Source organism: Arachis hypogaea, chromosome 18 (genome assembly GCF_003086295.3).
Source record: "Arachis hypogaea cultivar Tifrunner chromosome 18, arahy.Tifrunner.gnm2.J5K5, whole genome shotgun sequence".
Lineage (NCBI taxonomy): Eukaryota > Viridiplantae > Streptophyta > Magnoliopsida > Fabales > Fabaceae > Arachis > Arachis hypogaea.
In genome coordinates this window covers 9,481,087-9,499,678 of record NC_092053.1, presented here as the reverse complement: position 1 = coordinate 9,499,678, position 18,592 = coordinate 9,481,087, and the positions used below count along the sequence as shown (strand labels likewise).

The 18,592-nt window shown below is 37.4% G+C and overlaps 2 protein-coding genes across 2 annotated transcripts; both read left to right on the top strand.

The window, feature by feature from the left end:
• Positions 1 to 6,098: 6,098 nt before the first annotated feature.
• LOC112769536 (ATP synthase subunit a) lies at positions 6,099 to 6,698 on the top strand. The gene is made up of 2 exons (XM_025814044.1): positions 6,099 to 6,458; positions 6,558 to 6,698. Exons 1-2 carry the CDS (start codon positions 6,099 to 6,101, stop codon positions 6,696 to 6,698), a joined length of 501 nt encoding a protein of 166 aa, XP_025669829.1.
• Positions 6,699 to 7,343: 645 nt separating this feature from the next.
• On the top strand, positions 7,344 to 9,395 carry LOC112770902 (coumaroyl-CoA:anthocyanidin 3-O-glucoside-6''-O-coumaroyltransferase 1). Its single transcript, XM_025815379.3, has 2 exons — positions 7,344 to 7,764; positions 8,010 to 9,395. Exons 1-2 carry the CDS (start codon positions 7,458 to 7,460, stop codon positions 9,182 to 9,184), a joined length of 1,482 nt encoding a protein of 493 aa, XP_025671164.1. The 5' UTR covers positions 7,344 to 7,457; the 3' UTR covers positions 9,185 to 9,395.
• Positions 9,396 to 18,592: the final 9,197 nt, after the last annotated feature.

Genomic DNA, 18,592 nt, shown 5'->3' with positions numbered 1-18,592 from the left:
TTGAAGAGAGAAGATAGGAAAAAGACAGAGGAGTACGCGAAACTGCCATTCTATGCTCAACCTTCTGACCACGAACACCAAAGACAGATAAATAGAGGACTTGAACCTGTAATGTGTACTTAAGGGCTAGATAGACAGATGCCCTCCTATCTTCCTTCTTTACTGGACCAAAAGATGGATAGATCTAATACGTGAATAGTTTTGATCACAGGTAGCGAAACCAAGAAAGAAAGGATTCGCGAGTGGTGCCTCTTTCCTCTCTATTTTCTGAGATTTCTTCGCCAATACCTTTTTTTTAGCGCTGCTACCTTTTCCCAGTCCACGCCCAATCAGAGTCGTAAGTGTGCCTGCACATTCCAATTGCAGCCTTCTTTGACGAAATGGATGCTTTAGGGGAAGGAGGGACTTCACTAAAGATGGTCTATCTGCGCGCCAGGAAGGGAAGGCTTCCGTGCAGGTAGTTAAAGCCTGGGATCCTGTCCCTTGGACGACTTTAGTAATGGGAGAAAGGCAACTGGGCCCTGCAGTGGTAGAACCTGGTGAACCGGGCGTACTACTTCCCCCCTTCCGGTCGAGCGTCTTCAAACCTTCTGTTTTGCTTCTCTTATGATTTTTCTTGTTTGTCATTCGATAGAGTCGTCGCAGCTTGCGAGTTTGAGGGACCGACACCGGACAGGCAGACCTCGAATCGTTGGATCCGGTAAGTAAAAAAAAGGGTAGCCCCGGCTTGGGGCTGGATTGAATCCTTTTTTCCGTTTATCGATGTGATCCTTGTCATCACGCAGTTATGACCTGTTATAGCCTGCAGTCAGTCATGTGCGGGGGTTAAGAGAGAGATCGGAGAATCTTGATGGAGTCTATTCAGATGCCTAAAGTCTTAGAATCGAAGGCTCGGGAAGCATTCTCTCTGTCCCTCCGTATCTGACCCACCACCCTTGCTCTAAGATCTCACTTCGCGGCGAAGCTCGTTCGGTTCGGAGCGCGCTTAAAGAAAGCAAAGACAGAGTAATAGCTTTCCTTAGTTGATGTTAAACCCACTTAAAAAAAACCTAACAATCACTAAAGAGTCACTCTTACCTTTCCTAGAAGAGAAAGCAAAGCAACAGAATGCTATCAGTGATTCAATCGATTCCTAACATCGTCTTTTTCCTTTTTATTTTAAGGAAGCGAAGCTTAACTCCGCTAAATAGGGCTATTCACATAGCGAGAGGGAAAGGAGGGTTCAGCCACTAGACTAAATGCAGTGAGTAGCTTTATGCTCTTGAATATGACTCTCACTGGGCAATAGAAGGAAGTTAGTCTCTAATCCCCACCTAGGACAGTCACCATAGAACTTTACTTCTTAGCAAGGTAGCAGCAAAGGAGGAAGCAAGAACTCTTCTCTCACCCGAAGGCGAGTGAGTGCACTACATTGAGTAGGAATTCGGAATAGAATAAGCTTTGTGTCCTAACCAGATGCCGCGGGGCGAAAAGGGGTGCTTTAGATAAACTAGGCAGGATCACTTGGCTAACTTTCCTACTCTGATAGCATCTCTGAACGGCCTCAAGTAACGAAGGAATGAATCTATTAAGTGGGAAAGAGCCCTCGTAAGGCCTCTCTCATCCCTTGCAGCTAACTAATGGCAGCCCCTTTCTTGCTCCTGTTTACCGTATTATTACTCTTCCACTAGAGGATTGGTTAGACCGATTGGACAGCTTTCAAAGACGGCTCTATTTGACCTGACCTACTTCGAATCCCTGTGGAAGAATAGAATCATAAAAGCGAGGCGATCGGCAGTGAGCAGCAGGAAGAGCAGTCCGTACCACAAGCTGTACGTTCAGCGATTCTGATATCAAGCTGATGACGCAAGAAAGGATAGCTTCTTTACAATGAAGATAGTCCCTTTTGGACCTTAAATAGCTTTTTCATTCTGCCTGGAAGGCATTGGAAGTTGTCTGCGAGTCCTGATAGAAGACCCTGTCCCTGCCAACTCACTTGAGAGTGCTCTGAGCTCCAGCTCCCCTCTCTTTGAACTACCTCTGGAAATAGCAAAAAGAAGAGATGCTTTCACACTTGCTTCCTAACTCCCCAGCTACCTAGCTACCAGACTCCTGCTCCTAACTCATCAGTGAGATCTTCCCTGATCTATAGATTCCTTTCCCGTTGGCTAGTTATTGAGCTATTGAGTTTTCCTTAACAAAAGGAAGCTTCCTTGTGTGCTAAAAAATCTAGAATTAGGATCTACTTTAGACCAACTCGCTGAAACTACAAGCCAAGGAAAGACTACCAGCTGATGAAAGAAGGTCGGAGTCGTGAACAGGAAAAGCGATCCGAGTAATCACGTTGGATGATCACGTCTGTCTTTTTTCCCTTGCAAAGACAAAGACCAGATTTGTCCCACCCGGGGATCTGACCCCCTTGATCCTCCTCTAGGACTCGCGCTTTAATAAGCTCACTCGTGCCATTTGACCTCGTCCTACTCAAGGAAAGGGCTCTTTCTATTCCGCACCGGGAATTCCTATCCAATTCGATTAGTAAACTGATGATTCTAGAGCAAATCCATCTCAAATCCTCCAGAAGTTATGCTCAACAGGAAAGTCATTAAGAAGTGCCACAGCACTCTTGCTATTGATCGGACATTCACAATAGCATTACCTGAATGGAATGGCAGCAGTCTTCTTAGTCCCAATCCCTGCGCATTCAAGAACAAGCCCATCTAGGAAGATAGAATCCCTTGGGTACGAACTAGCATTCGATTCTGTGTACGTGGGAAACTCTTGATCCTTAAAAGAGAAAGAGGGCATTCTCCGCATCAACAATTTGACTTCCTTGCCCTAAAGCTCGCTGGCTTTCCAAAACAGCCTAACAGGATTGGTGAAACTGGATTGGTTGGATGCTTCTTGACGGCTCTCTAGTAAGCTCCAGCTATGGATAGTTCGAGGAAGGTGATTCCCTATCGATCGATACCATTAAAGGGAAAAATCGTGAATAACTAATACGAACAGCGGCAGAATAGGAGCCGAAAGCCAGAGCTGACTTTCACGAATCAAGCCCGGTAAGGTTACCTGCGTTCTTCACGGCTAACTGATGTTAACCTAGGGGCTCTTTCACGTTCGCACTTTCAGGAAAGAATCCCTGCCAGCGCTCTTTGCTTAACCTAACCGGCCAGAAGGTTCCTTTACTGATAGCCGACCAGAGATCTAAGGTTAGTTAGTTCTCTTTTCTCCGTCCTACCGATAAGAGCTAGCTCAAGTAAGCGTAATGGCATAAGAGAGCAGTAAGAGCTTAGTATCATAGCAGCACATACAGAGTGCCAGTTCTTTTGAGTTCCCATAGCATGCTTCTTGTTCTATCGTTGAATTTCCTCGTTTAAAGATCTCGCGCAATCTAGGTTTGAGCTCTGATTTGATCTCGATGCCCGGTGGCAAAGGGAGCGAAGCGACAACCGCGACTATGTTCCTCGTGTGGAAGAAAGAAAATGGAAGTTCTGGACCCTGTACCTTACGGCTTGCGGAAGAGCTGTTCGTTACTATAGATGCATCTGATCTGAGCAGCGGATCATGATGCCGGGGATTTGTTCACAGCGGAAGAAGTTGGGACTACCTCAAATGGATCTGACAACTATGTTTAACACACCCAAATCGATCTTTTTAGCTGCCATATTCGATTCCTGTGTCTCTACTGATTGGAGTGCTCTGCCAAAGAAGTGGTTTGATCCAAAGTCGGCATGCAAAAATCTAAGGCTGTTGAGCTCTTTTTCCGAGGACGATCCCCTAATTGCTAGTCCGAATCAAGGGCCAAAGTCCGATTGGACTGAAGCTGTTCGACTGAAAGGCGGATCTCCTGACTCGACTAAAAAAGAATGGAAGTCGGATTCGCTAACCTTTGGGCCGGAGTCATTCACACCAACTGATGCCAGACTTCTTTAGTCTCATGCTCCTAGAAGGCTTTTAGAGACTCCACCTATTGTGATCCAAAGTGCAGCCTATACGTTCAAGCCCGAGCTAGTCTTCTTACCACCTAGCTACTTCACAGTGTCCTTTCCTTCCTTTTGCGTACTCTTCTGTCTTTTTCCTATCTTCTCTCTTCAATTACCGAGACCCGTACATACAAAGGTCTAGGTAGCTCATCTCCTTCTAAGAAGTCAGATCTCCTTCCTATATTCTAAAAAGAAGAAGAGCCTTTCTTAACTCTGGAATTGTAAGGCATTTAGGAGTGCTGTTTTACTAGAAATATCGTATGAGATATAAACTTTACTTCACCGAAAGGGCAGGTCTTTCTTTTTATTGCTGATCTTATCAAGTACGGGATTTGCTTCTATAAGCCACCGCCCAATAGAGCTTAGCCATGTGTGGATCGAAATGGTCTCGCGAAGCCGGTCACCGGTAGGTCTAAGAACGGATTTCAAGCTTGATAAGCTGCAAACCAAACCAGACAATCCATTCCTTCAGTAGGTGGATCCTGAAATCTTATTTGGGAGCAAGGGAGGTGAAGTGATCCCTAATTCCCTATCACTAGAGAAAATAGGAATCGAATTTCACTAAATGAAGGATCCGAAGGTAAAAGAAAAGTATAAATTACCAAAAAGCCCCGATCTAGCCCTGATCTAAGGTGAAAAGCGAGTCGATCTGGTATCCAATATCAAATGGAAGTCGTATCACCCTTGACATAACAGGGTTTCGGTCCCATTTCTTCTTGCCATAGAGGTCGAAGCTTCTTTTCCTGTTCCCAGGAGTGAACATAGGTGGGCCTTAGCTAGTGGCTTCAACCCGCTCTTCAGCAACTAAGAAAGAATATGATTTGCCTTCCTGCAGACATGGACTTTTACAGTCACTATTGGGTCCCATCCCGGGGCTTCTCAGGGGGATTACGGGCTCTTTGGGAAACAAACTCTTGTTTGTGATCTTCGTATCCTATACCCCCATTTGTGGCTTTCCCGGTTACAAGGATTGCACCTCGTCAAGGCTTTCTTCTCAACATAATGTTTCACCGTCCTCGAGTCGATCTAGCAGGACAAGTAGTTCGAGTCTGCTTTTCTGTTCAAGAGGGAAGAAAGCCAAAGCTCTTTTTCCAGAATCACAGGGGATGCAATAAGAAATGAGAATTCCTGATGTATTTGACCCCGAAGTGCCATTGGCGCATTAGAAGTTTTGACAAAGCCCCAGTCTAAGGCTAAAGGGCGGTCTCCACAGTCTCCAATTTGGTCTCCAATGGAAGTCGTATCATCTCCTTGACATTCTTATTACAGAGGGCCCTCTTTCCTAAATGAAGTGGTTTGAGCCCCATTTCACTAGTTCTGGTAAGGACTCGCACTCCCCAATTCTCATGTCTTAAGCACGATGGATTGGTTCTATTTTTCAATAACTGAAGTACGTAAGAAAGGGACATGATAGCTTCGACGATTCCCTTTTGGATTCATTGATGTCCCTGTTTCAGGAAAGATGCTCGGGTCTGGTCTAGTGTATCGATTCGGCTAAGAAAACCAAGACTCTGCTTTTACTGAGAATCTTTTCGATTAAATGATCAACTTCAACGAGATTTCCACAACGAGATATCATCTCAGTGCCAAAACCGACGATGAGACTTGAAGAAGCATATATCATCGTTCGCAGTAATTTGCCCGGAATTCGATTCTATGACCACCTTTCCAAAAGGAAAGAAAGTCGCAAGAAAAGGTTAGGTTAGGAGGAGCTAGAGCTAACACTAGGGATCAGACCAGATCCTAAAATGGCGTATGAAATGATTATGGTCTATCTAGTACAGTATGATCGATCAAGTCATTCACTTCGCTAGGTCTTTCGATTAGAGCGGGTAGTTGAAATGGCTCTGCTTTCCAGTTTCCTTTGTGCATCTTTCTTTCTTTTCCCATGTCTTTCTTGGTTGGTAAACCCAACTGGCGATTTACAACAAACAATCTATAGTCAAACATAAGTCCTGCGGGCTTGCTTTTAACCATACCTGGTTCAGTCTGTATGGAGGGAATCATTTTTTCTCAATCAAGACCATGTCAGAGATTTTTTCAGTTTTTGTGCTTGGCTTTTGCTTCTGTTTTTACGTAAGCGTAAACACTTGGCACGCTTATAGGATTATCCAGATAAATGAAAGATTACAGAAGCCCATGACATTTAAAATAACTTGGAAAGACGGGTTGGTGATAACCCCGTGGGAACGGCCTATTGGTCCCACCCACGGCCCATCTGACCCTTCTTCGCCTTCGGGTTCTCCTGTTAAGGATGCCCTGGATCTAGCGCAAGATGTTCCCCACAGCCCCCTTGATCAATTTGCCATTAAGTCATTTCTTGATATGAGGGTAGGATACTTGTATATCTCATTCACAAATCCCGCTTTCTTTATGCTGCTAACTCTCGGTTTGGTCTTCCTGCTGTTTCATTTGGTTACTAAAAAGGGCGGAGGAAAGTCAGTACCAAATGCTTGGCAATCCTTGGTAGAGCTTATTTATGATTTCGTGCCGAACCTGGTAAACGAACAAATAGGTGGTCTTTCCGGAAATGTGAAACAAAAGTTTTTCCCTTGCATCTCGGTCACTTTTACTTTTTCGTTATTTTGTAATCTCCAGGGTATGATACCTTATAGCTTCACAGTTACAAGTCATTTTCTCATTACTTTGGGTCTCTCATTTTCCATTTTTATTGGCATTACTCCAGTTATTGCTGATGTCCAGTCATCCACATTGGAATTCCTTGGAAAAGAAGGCTAACTGCTTGTTGGCTGGGAGCTGTATGAGTGGTAAGTCTATTAGCACGATGATTCTTCTTCGCCTTTATTATGTGCTATTCTTCTATCATCTTTCTCGAAAAGCCAACAAAGGGACCCCCAACCATGGGAGGATATAGCGCAGCGCCTTGTTTTGGAAAGTCCAAATAAAGAAGCTGGTGTAGGCGCGACAAGAGCAGACTTCCAACGTCTGCTTGGAGAATTACACAATCCAACAAAAAGCGACGTCTATCTTCGGGTTTTACAAGCTCTCGAGAAGCATCCCCGCTAATGGGGCAACCGTTACTCTTGGACAAATTCGCCAGAACACGAGGGCTACAAAATGTTTTTTTTGCGTCTGTAGCCGTTGCAAACGGAGGTAGGAGGAGGCCCAAAATCAGACAGAAAATGGAAAGAAAAGAAGTCGATCCCCCTAACTTCATCAATGAGGGCTATTATCAGGAATCTGGAATGAGACTAATCCCACTTTCTATTGATTACATACATCACATAGACGTCAAATTCATCTGCTGTGTTGCACTTAAGAGATTCTCATATGATAATAGTAATAATAACAAAAGTAACGGACAAAAATAAAAAGCAAAAAAAGAAAAAATAAATAAAACCTAGTGTTGTTGTAGATTCGTAGTTGCATTTAAAGAACAAGAAGTCTACCAAAAAAAAACACTGAACAAGTGTTCTTTATTAACACTTCCTTTAGTATATATGCGGCACACATCAGTGTACAAACACATAATCGATCATGGCTCCTGAGAACGACAACTATGATGAGGTGAAGATCATAGAAAATTGTCAAGTTGCTCCACCACAAGGCTCTCTTCCCTCAACCACACTTCCCTTCACTTTCTTCGATATTCAATGGTTCCTTTGCCACCCCGTCAAGCGCATCTTCTTCTATGACTTCCCTTACCCTACCAACCACTTCCTTCAAGCATCACTCCCTCCTCTCAAACACTCTCTTTCCCTCACTCTTCAACACTTCTTCCCTTTCGCCTCCAAACTCATCTGGCCTCCACCACCCCACGAACCTTTCATGCGCTATCACCAAGGTACGGATTATCGACTCTTTAGTCTCATTTTTTCTTTAGAGAAATGTTAGAGAGGGCCATATTTTGATCCTTAGTTAGACATTAATATTAAAATATAAGTTAAAATATATTATTAGATTATTAAACCTAATGAATTCATGACTCAAAACAATAATAAAAAATAATTAATTCTGATAATTTTTTATTTTTTTATTATTTTTTAATATTTTTTATATTATTTATTTATGTTTATGCAATATACATAGGTAGCGACTCAGTTACTTTCACGGTTGCGGAGTCCAAAGCTGATTTCAATCTTCTTGTATCTGATTCACCACAAAATGCAAGAGATTGGCACCCTTTTGTTCCTTCTTTGCCTCCACAAGATACCTTAGAGAATGGCACTCGTGTGATCCCTTTAATGGCGATTCAAGTAACCATGATACCGAATTCTGGATTCGCTATTTGTCTCACTTTCAACCACCTTGTTGCGGATGGCAAGTCTCTTCATCATTTCATAAAGTTTTGGGCCACACTTTGCAAGGAGATAGTAACAAAAGGAGGTAATAACTTAGGCTCCTTTCTTGAAGGGTCTAATAGTAATTTAACCCTACCTTCCCATGATAGAAACATGGTTAAAGACCCAAAAGGGCTGAAGCAAGTTTTCTTGGAAGAGCTGAAAAAATCTTATTTTGAGAGCTTGGAATTCCGAGGGCTTGTGAAAGATGTTTCTACCAACAAGGCACGTGGTACGCTCGTGGTGACACGTGACCAAGTTGACAAATTAAAAAAATGGGTGTCGCTTAAATATAGCGACACCTATGGTGATAACTGTGAGTCATTGCAACACATTTCAACCTTTGTTGTCACAAGCTCTTTGGTTTGGGTTAGTATAATGGAATCAGAAGAACAATGCAATAATAATAAGTATGATGAAAATTGCCATTTGGTGTTTCTAGCTGATTGCCGTGGCCATGTTGAATTTTGTGTACCTCAAAATTACTTTGGAAATTGTCTAGACTCTGGGTTTGTGACATTCAAAAGGGGTGACATATTAGGAGAAAATGGGATTGTTAGGGTGGCAAGTGCAATTGAGAGTGAAATTAGAGAGTTGAAAAGAGAAGCATATAGAGATGGTGAAAATGTGATGGAAAGGTATAAGGAATTAGCTACGTCTGGAGAAAGTTTAATCATAGTTGCAGGGTCACCAAGGTTGGGAGTGTATGAAACTGATTTTGGATGGGGGAAGCCTAGGAAATCTGAAGCGGCACATCTTGAATCATCAGGGTCAATTTCTCTTTCTGATAGTAAGAATAAAGAAGGGGCGATTGAAATTGGATTTTCACTTGAATGGCCTCGAATGAATCTATTCATCAACATCTTTGAACAACACATCAAAAGTGTTCATCAAACTTTGTCAATGATGACCAATTTGAATTGAATTAGGCAATATGATAATATATGTAATGAGACCTCTGTTGTTGTTCTGATTAGCTTTTATATATTATGTTAGTAGTTTAATAATTTCAATCTCAATCAGGGTAGGGTACGTTGGTCATGGGCTAGCTCATGGCTATTAGTCTATTACCATGTGGGGTAAGACTTTGGAGATGATATTATGAAATAAAGGGTAAATTACTTTTCCTTCTCTATCTCGAACATTGTTCATAAAACTTTTTATGTGCTTGCATTGATATTCCCATTATATACGTTGGAGTTTAATTTTTATGTATTCACAATAAAAAATATTTTATATCATGTTATTAGTTTTGTACTGACACAGTTATTTAATTATATCTGATTTTTTAAAGGATGATTTTTTTTATACTTAAGACGAAAAATAGAGTAAGAGGAGCATATCACCTCACCGAAAATCATAGGAAAAAAAAAAAATCCCTCCTTGGCTTCAATTTCAATTAACCGGGCGTCTCTCTCGAAGACTTCAAATTACCACGAGTTTCAATTTTATATTAATCAGGATAGGTATATATAAAAATTAATTTATATATTTATGTATAGATATATGTGTTATTTAATTTATTTTTAATAGTTAATTTTAGTATTTAAATAGTATTTTTATTTTAAAGTTAACTATTAATTTAGTACTCAAAAAAATCATGATAAAAAAATTTCTAAAAAATATTATCAATAGAATACTTTTTGAATGATGTAAAAATATAATAAAAATAATTAATAAATATTATTTTTTTATAAATGATAAAAAAATATTCGTATTTAATAAATAATTTATGTATTTATTTTGAATTTTTGTAATAATATTTAAATAAATATTTAAAAATAAAAAAATTAGAATAAAATTTAATCTTAATTTTTTTTAAAAGAAATTTGGTGATCTACAATTATTTTTTTTTTAAATTTACTTAATATAAAATATTAAATTAAAAAAATATTTTATTTTTTAATAATATTTATAAAAAATTATATCAAAATATAATTTTTAAAATTTTTTAAAATATATATTTAAAATTCCAAGCCAGCTTTATCATAAAAAGGTTTTTGACTAGCCAAGATTTGATTCAGATTTTCAGAACTTTGAGTGAACTTGGCTAAGTCTTCTTTAAGTCTTTTGACCTCTTTAAGCAACTCTTCATTTCTTTTAAAACAATCTACATATGCAACAACTGAATGGTCACTTTCACAGCTCCTAAGTTGGGCTTTTAACTGCTTATTTTCTTCAACAATATCACAAGCAGTTTCGGCCTCCCTTAGCTTTTCTTTGAAAAATCCATTTTCTGCTTTAAGAATGATGATTTGTTGTTCAAGTTCTTAATTATCCAGCAAAAAGTATCTTATTTTTTCAAAAAGATGATCTATCATAAGATAAAGAGATTCAGTGTTAGGGTTAGGAATGATTACCTGTTCAATGTGGTCAGCCATAAGACATGGTTGAGACATGGTTTCCGTTTCTTCATCGTCTTCTGAATCATTTTCCAAATCTTTCCATGATGCCATCAGTCCCTTTTTCTTTCCTTTTTTCGACTTTTCTTCCTTCTTTAACTTAGGGGCAGTTGGACTTGAAGTGCCACATTTCTTTACAGTTGTAGCAAGTCACCTTGCTGAGATCTTTCATTGGTTTTCTTGAACTGCCTCCTTTGCCTTTCTCCTTGAGCTTCACCATTTTCCTGAATTTTTTGGCAAACAACACAAATTCATTTTCAGAATCACTGGATTCATCATCCAGGGGGTTAGTCACAGATGTAAAAGCAATTCCTTTCTTTTTTGAATCTTTTTTCAAATAAGTATTTTCAAAAGCAAGAAGATTTCCTCTCAAATCATCATATGTCATAGAATCAAGACCACTACTCTCAAAAATTATTAATGCTTTTATTTTTCACTCTTTTGTGAGACATCTTAACACTCTTCTCACTAGCACAGATTCAGGATACTTGATTCCCATAGCATCCAAGCCGACAATGATGGTGTTGAAACGCTCAAACAGTTCATCAATAGATTCTCCTTCCTTCATTGCAAACATTTCATACTCTCTGTTCAACATGTCTATCCTGGTCTTCTTTATAATGGTGGTTCCGTCATGAGTCACTAGAAGTTTGTCCCAGATTTCCTTTGCCGTTGTGCATCGTGATATCCGTCGGTATTCCTCGAAACTGATAGCACAGTTGAATAAGTTGATAGCCTTGGCGTTGAGCTCCATCCTCTTTCTGTCTTCTTCGGTCCAGCTTGCTTCTGGCTTAGGAGTGACAACTCCTTCGGCACTTGTGACAATTGGATATTGAGGACCTTTTAGGATAATCTTCCAAAGTCGGTAGTCCACTGCTTGCACAAAGATCTTCATTCTTTCCTTCCAATAGGTGTAATTTTTCCCATTGAAAAGAGGAGGTCTGTTGCTTGATTGTCCTTCAGTCAGGTTGTAGGTCACCAGATTTGAGCCACTATTTTCTGCCATCTGGATCTTTTCTCCAAGTTGCAAAGCTTGATCTCTTTGAGACCAAGCTCTGATACCAATTGATGGTTATCAGTAGCTAAGAGAAGGGGGGTTGAATCTTAGCCCCCTTTTTGCTTTACAATACTTGCTGGCCTTTGAAATCACTTCTGAAAACTTTTTGTCTTTTTATCTCGTAACTAGTCACGAGACTTTTTCTTTTGTCTCGTCCCCAGCCACGAGACTTTTCTTTTTGTCTCGTTAGTCAGCACGAGATATTTTCAGTTTTATCTCCTGGACAGCAGAAACAGAAATGGAGTAGAAGAGAGAGAGAGAGAGAGAGAGAGAGTTACACCAAGATATATCTTGGTTCAGCTGCTAAGTGTAAGGCAGCCTACATCCAGTCTCCATCACAACAATGATGGAATTTTACTATAATCATTCTTGATTACAAACACCAATTCTCCCTAGGAACTACCCTTCCTATCTGGGACAAGTCCAGAATCTAAACTCAAACTGAACTTGACTTGGTCACTGCCAAGCTTTCAACTGTAAAGTGCTGACCCAACTTACAAGGAGATTTCCACAGAATCATGAAACACAACACAGATGTACAAAGGAACACTAAGTACATCTATGACTTTTTCTTTTAATTTTGCACTCTCTGCCTTTTTCCGCTCTATGGCTTTTTCATTACAAACCTCACTGTTTGCCTTTTTCCATGAGACTCAAGACATGACAAAATTAAACAGAAAAATACAAAATGAAGAACATTGAAGGAGAAGAAATCTGTTAGCTTGGGAAGCTATAGGAACTCTGTGCTCACTCTTTTCTTTTCCTTGAATCAACCCTAACTGTTCACCCTTACTTATAGGGAGAAGCCTCCAAGGTTGAAACCAAACAAACCAAACCAATCTTCTTATTCTTCAACTTGAATCGGTTCGGCCAGAGAGAGAAGAGATAACACATGCAAAGCCCAACATGCAATTACCTCTAGTCCTTCCTTGGTCATCACTCTTCATCAATCCGAGCCCTTCATCCTTGACTTGCTCTCCAAGATGAACTTCTGACCCTTAATGTTTCATGATGATAATATTTTCATCTGCTCTAATCTCTGCCTCTTCCATCACGTAGCCACTCTAGCTACCTTCTGTGGTGGTTGAGCAGAATCAGAGATAAACCATCCTCTCCAAGATCTTCTTCTCTGACCGAAATCTTTACTTCTATTTTTGGTATGGAGGAGCCAAAATCTCTTCACAAAATCTTACCACAAGTGAAAGAGGATCTTAGCCACGGCATACTTTATGTTTTCTTTTTCTTGCCATCATTGTGATGGTCTTTAGACGTGCATCTCCTTTTCTTTGGTGAAAGGCTTTAGCTTCCATGGTTTGCTGTGTAATGACCGAATAGAGAAGAAGAAAGTGAGAGAGAGAAAAGAAAAGCAATCAATTGATATTGACAAATTAATTAAGAAAATGATTTGCTTTTACTTCCCTTTACTTTAGGTAGCGTGCCTCATTAAGACAAGACATCAAATCGATGACAGTTTTTCTCTTATAGTTCCCATGCATTTATTAATTTCACTTCAATAAAATTTAAATTCCACTACATGGTGAAGCATGAGATCCGTTGGAGACATAAAGTAATAAAGACACTTGCTTTCCTTCCCGATTGATTTTAGATCATGCATGTGAGACTATTTGGACTTAAGGTAATGTTTGAATTCTGGCCCAAATAATCACAAATTGCTTCAGCCACATGATATAGGAAACTTGCAACAAGGCTGAATGTTTATAAGTATATTGGGCTTGCAATAGTGATTCGGACTGGCCTAAGTGAACATAACAATCAATTCAGCCATATGGATCAAGGAATTTTGTATTAATGCTAAATGTCATTTTAATATGGGCTGGTAACGAATTTCTTAAATTTTTGGCCCATTAAAGAACTGCATTGCAAAAATTATTTTGATCAATATTAAAACCAAAATAATAATCTTGTAATTGATTTATTAATAATGTTTGATCATCACTAAATTAAAATATAGAGTTTTCCAAATTCATTATTATTTATTATTAATATCTTTTAAAATTATTTTTGTCAAAAATAAATTTTTGAATATGATTTTAATAATTTAATCTTTGTTTTATATTTATACAAGTCCAAAAATTTGTCAGAAACAAAAAAAGAAGATTTTCTCTAATGCAAAATACAAACGCTTTGTCGGTCGAGAACACAAGTATATTCCTCCTTAGCTTCCTCTGCCACACGTCACATCCACTTCGTACAGTGACTCGTCTCTTTCGTCAAGTCTTAGGGCAGAAAATTATTCTTCGGGAACCCTATCTTCAGGCACAACACTTTCACCCTCCTTGACCAGCTTTTTGCGCATCTACCCTTCCATTAGATGTTGCAGTGGTTGAATTCAGGGAGAAAATAAAGAGGGGAGGGGGTTGAAGTTTCGAGAGGATGTTGAGGTGATTTGTTGTTTGAAGAGGTTGGAACAGTGCAAAGAGAAGGTGAATGTGGTGGTAAGAGTGGAAGAAGAGAGGTTGTAGAATTCGGTGGCAGAGTGGGGTTAAAGCTGTGATTAGAAATTTAGAGATAGGTTAGATTAAGAAATGATAGTTTAAAAATTTTAAGTCATTTTTTTAGTGTTTAAGTAATAGGGTCAATTAGAATTTATCTTTTGTAAATAATGTTAGTTTTGTTTTTTGAACAAATTTATCAGTGTTTTTAATATTTATGGATATAAATAGTAGTTAATTTCATTTCGAAAAATATTTTTATATAATTTATTAATGAGAATATGTGATATTTATCAAAATTTTGTTTTTAATAAAAAATAGGGTAAAGTATACTTTTTGTCTCTGAAGTTTTCGAAAAATTTTAAAAATACCCTTAAGTTTTAATTTGTTTCAATTTTATCCTTGATGTTTTAAATATGCTTCAATTATATCCTTTTTGTTAATTTTTTGATAGTCAACCAATAGTCAACTTTTGTTTCCAATTTTAACCCCTAATCCTATTAGTGTTTGGCAGTTGGCACACTGCCTAATCCATCCTCTCCCTTTCTTCCCAATTTCATTTCATTCCAACAGACTAATACCTCCACTTTTCTTCCCAACCATTGCTCATCCTCTCATCCATCTCTCTCGCTGTAACCACCGACGCCACCAGCAACCACCACCACCAACCTCCATCTTCGTCTCCAACATCATTCATCCATTTCCCTCACCACTCATCCATCTCCGATCCATTTTTATGATCATAAAGCAGCAAAAGACAGGGTCCGAATACCGATCACTCACACGTTTCTCTTCTCCCAATCCCACACACTCAAGTCTCACATAGCATCCACCATTCATGGCGCCTCAAGCTCATGTTCCACCATCCACGATTAACTGTTCCTGGAGCTCCGTCGCTCACGATTCACCACGCCCAGAGCTCAGCCGTCCGCGTTTCACCGTGCCTCGAGGTCCGCCGTTATGTGCACTATGACTTCCCTTTCCGACAGCCTCAACTCTCCCTCTCCCTCTGCCCATGTCCAGATCTTGAACATTAACTGGTTTCAGAAACAACCCAATGGAAATGACGAGGTTTAATTTCTTGTTCAGATCTATAATTAGGGTTTAATTGCCCAAATAGTTTTGTTATTAATTTGGCAGTGGTGGTTGGTAGTGGTGCTGGTGGTTGCAGCGAGAGAGATGGATGAGAGGATGAGCGATGGTTGGAAAAAAAAGTGGAGGTGTTGGTTTGTTAGAATGGAATGAGATTGGAAAGAAAGGGAGAGGATGGATTAGGCAATGTGCCAACTGCCAAACACTGTTAGAATTAGGGGTTAAAATTGGAAACAAAAAGTTGACTATTGGTTGATTGTCAAAAAATTAACAAAAAGGATATAATTGAAGTATATTTAAAACATCAAGGATAAAATTGAAACAAATTAAAACTTAAGGGTATTTTTAAAACTTTTCGAAAATTTCAAGGACAAAAAGTATATTTTACCTTAAAAAATATTATTATATTAAAATAAATTTTACTAAAAGTGATATGTTTAATTTAAAGACATTATTAATATAATTTTTATTTATAACAAAATTTATTGAAAATAAATGTTAATCTTCTCTTCAGTATTGATATTTTATTTCAATTTGATACTTAATATTTGATTTCAAACACATTTTCATTATGCTGTAATTATATTCTGGATATGGACAACATATGAAGTGACAATGATGGGATTAATATTCAAATTTGTTTATGAGAAATCACTCATTTTTTTAAATTAATTCTCAAATGATTTTTTTAGTTATATTAGTCCTTGAAAGATAAAATATAAGTCAAATTAGTCCTTTCGTCAGTTGGATGATGACGTGTCACGCTACGTGGCGGGTCAGTGACACATGGCACGCCACGTGTAGGGCTGACAATGGGTAGGGTAGGATAGGTTTGGGCTCTACCCTAACCCTACCCGCAAGTTGAAAACTTTCTTCGAACTCTACCATATCCTACCCGCGGGTTGAGAATCTCGCAACCCTAACTCTACCCGCACCCTAAAGTTCTAAACCCTACCCTACCCGACCCTACATACCCGCAGAAAAATAAAAAAATTTTAAGCAAATATAAAATTCAACCATTTCAAATTTTATACATATTAATAAAATAAAAAATAAAAAACTAAGTTCAAATTAAAATTAAAAACAATAAAATCTTTAAAAAAATTCAACATAAAATTACAAATAATATGATCATCAACTAATTTAGTGGTTATTTCAAGTTTTTATAAGAGGAAGATTGTGAGTTCAACACTCACTTTCTTCACTACATACATAACTTATATATATATATATATATTAGGAGTGCGGGTAGAGTAGGGTATAGTATACCCTACACGTGGCAAGTCAGTGGCACGTGGCACTGGACATGTAAAAAAGTTTTTTATAATCAAAATAGTTCTTAAAAGTCTAAACGTAAGTCATTTTCATCCCTAAAATTTTAAAAATTAATCAAACTAGTCCTTATATAATATTTTTTTCTTTATAATATTAAATTTGAAATATTTTTTGATACTACTAATTTTAATAGAGATGTAATTGACAAACAAAATATTAGTAATTGTATCTTTTCTTTAAAAATTTTTTTTAAAATTTCTCTTATTCTTTTCTATTCTAAAACATTTTTCTTACATTATTACATTTTGTTGGACTATATATATATATATATACTCAAAATTGAAATGTATGTATTTATTAACCTAAACAAAGTTATACCACTACATCTTTTTTTTATTATGGTATTACCTACATATAGGAGTAATGGTAGTGATACTTAGAGTCAAAATTCAAGAAGATCCACAAATTTTGCTTTAATTCCAAACTTTACAAAATATTAAAAATTTGTTGCTTAATTATTATTATTATTATTATTATTATATATGCTAAACGAATTGCTTCTTAAGCGTAATACGTGCAAAGATCATAATAAATTTTTGTGTGTTTCATATGTTTGAATAGATTATATAATTTTTTTTTTAATTTCACAAATCAATGAGATAAAATGAAATAGGAAACATTATACCTATGCATAACACAGGCTACTCTGTGCTAGTACATTATATAAATAGATATGCTTCGTATTAAAATAAAATTTCTTGTGTTTTAAACAAACTATTTAAAAACTTATATTAGAATATTAAGATTCAAAAAGTGATTCCACAAATCAGTTTTTTAATTATTGAGTTTTACTATATAAATTAAATAATAATAAAATTATAATTTTAAAAATTTATAAGATTTAAAATTTAAAATAATTACTATATTATTTAGTAAAATTTAAAATATTAAATTTTTAAATATATAATCAACAATAATTTGATAACTCATTTAAATATAAAAAATTTACATAAAAAAATTATAATTTAAAATGTAAAATTTTAAAATACAAATGACAAAATAACTTTATAAAAATTTAATTATTTTTATTATTTTATGTAAAGAGAATTTTGTTTATTAAGATTTAAAAAATAATATTAAAATTAGTAGTATCAAAAAATATTTTAAATTTAATATTATAAAAAAATTATATAAAGACTAGTTTGATTAATTTTTATGATTAAGTACTGTTTTTGTCCCTAAGGTCTGGGGTGAAAATCAAATTCGTCTCTGACCTTTTTTTGTTATTAAAATCATCCTCAACGTTACAAAATGTTAGAAAATCATCTTTTTGTTCATAAATAATATCTTTTGAACAATTTTACCCTTAAACAAAAATAAAAAAATATTAAAAATAAAATAAACCACCCCACCTAAAACGAACAAAAAAACAACAAAAGTACTCGAAGTGCACCCTCATGAGCAATTCCTTCAAGGTCTTCAACTACTCTACCGATCTTGATAAGAATGTCTTCGCCTACAATGCTGTCATTGCTGAATTTGTTGGGAATGGAATTTCCTTTGATGGCTTCTTGGTTTACAAGTAAATGCGCCATCTGGGTGTCACTCCGGATAAGTACACATTCTCGTGTGTGATCAGAGCCTGTGTGGAGGATTTGGAGGTTAAGAAGATTCATGGATTGTTGTTTAAGTTTGGATTCGAGTTGGATGTGCTTGTGGGGAGTGCTCTGGTTAATACTTATATGAAATTTGGGTTGGTGATGGATGCACATGAGGTGTTTGAGGAATTACCTGTTAGAGATTTGGTACTTTGGAACTCAATGCTCAATGGGTATGTATTTGGCGGTGACTTCGAATATGTTCCCAAATATGTTGTATTGGATGAACCTACCGCTGTGGCTCAACGTCGCCGGAATATTCTCCACACCCGTTGGCGCTGCCGGCTGTTGGTGCTGCTATTGATGGTCTAATTCCATGTGACAAAAGAATGTTAAACAGTAGAGTGAGGAGGTTAAGGGAGAAAGATGATGATGAAGGATATTTGAGTTGCTGT

Coding starts and splice junctions, on each gene's coding strand:
- LOC112769536 (XM_025814044.1), top strand. CDS start 6,099: ATGACATTTAAAATAACTTGGAAAGACGGGTTGGTGATAACCCCGTGG. Junction 6,459..6,557: donor ATGATTTCGTGCCGAACCTG/GTAAACGAACAA, acceptor TGTAATCTCCAG/GGTATGATACCTTATAGCTT.
- LOC112770902 (XM_025815379.3), top strand. CDS start 7,458: ATGGCTCCTGAGAACGACAACTATGATGAGGTGAAGATCATAGAAAAT. Junction 7,765..8,009: donor TTTCATGCGCTATCACCAAG/GTACGGATTATC, acceptor CAATATACATAG/GTAGCGACTCAGTTACTTTC.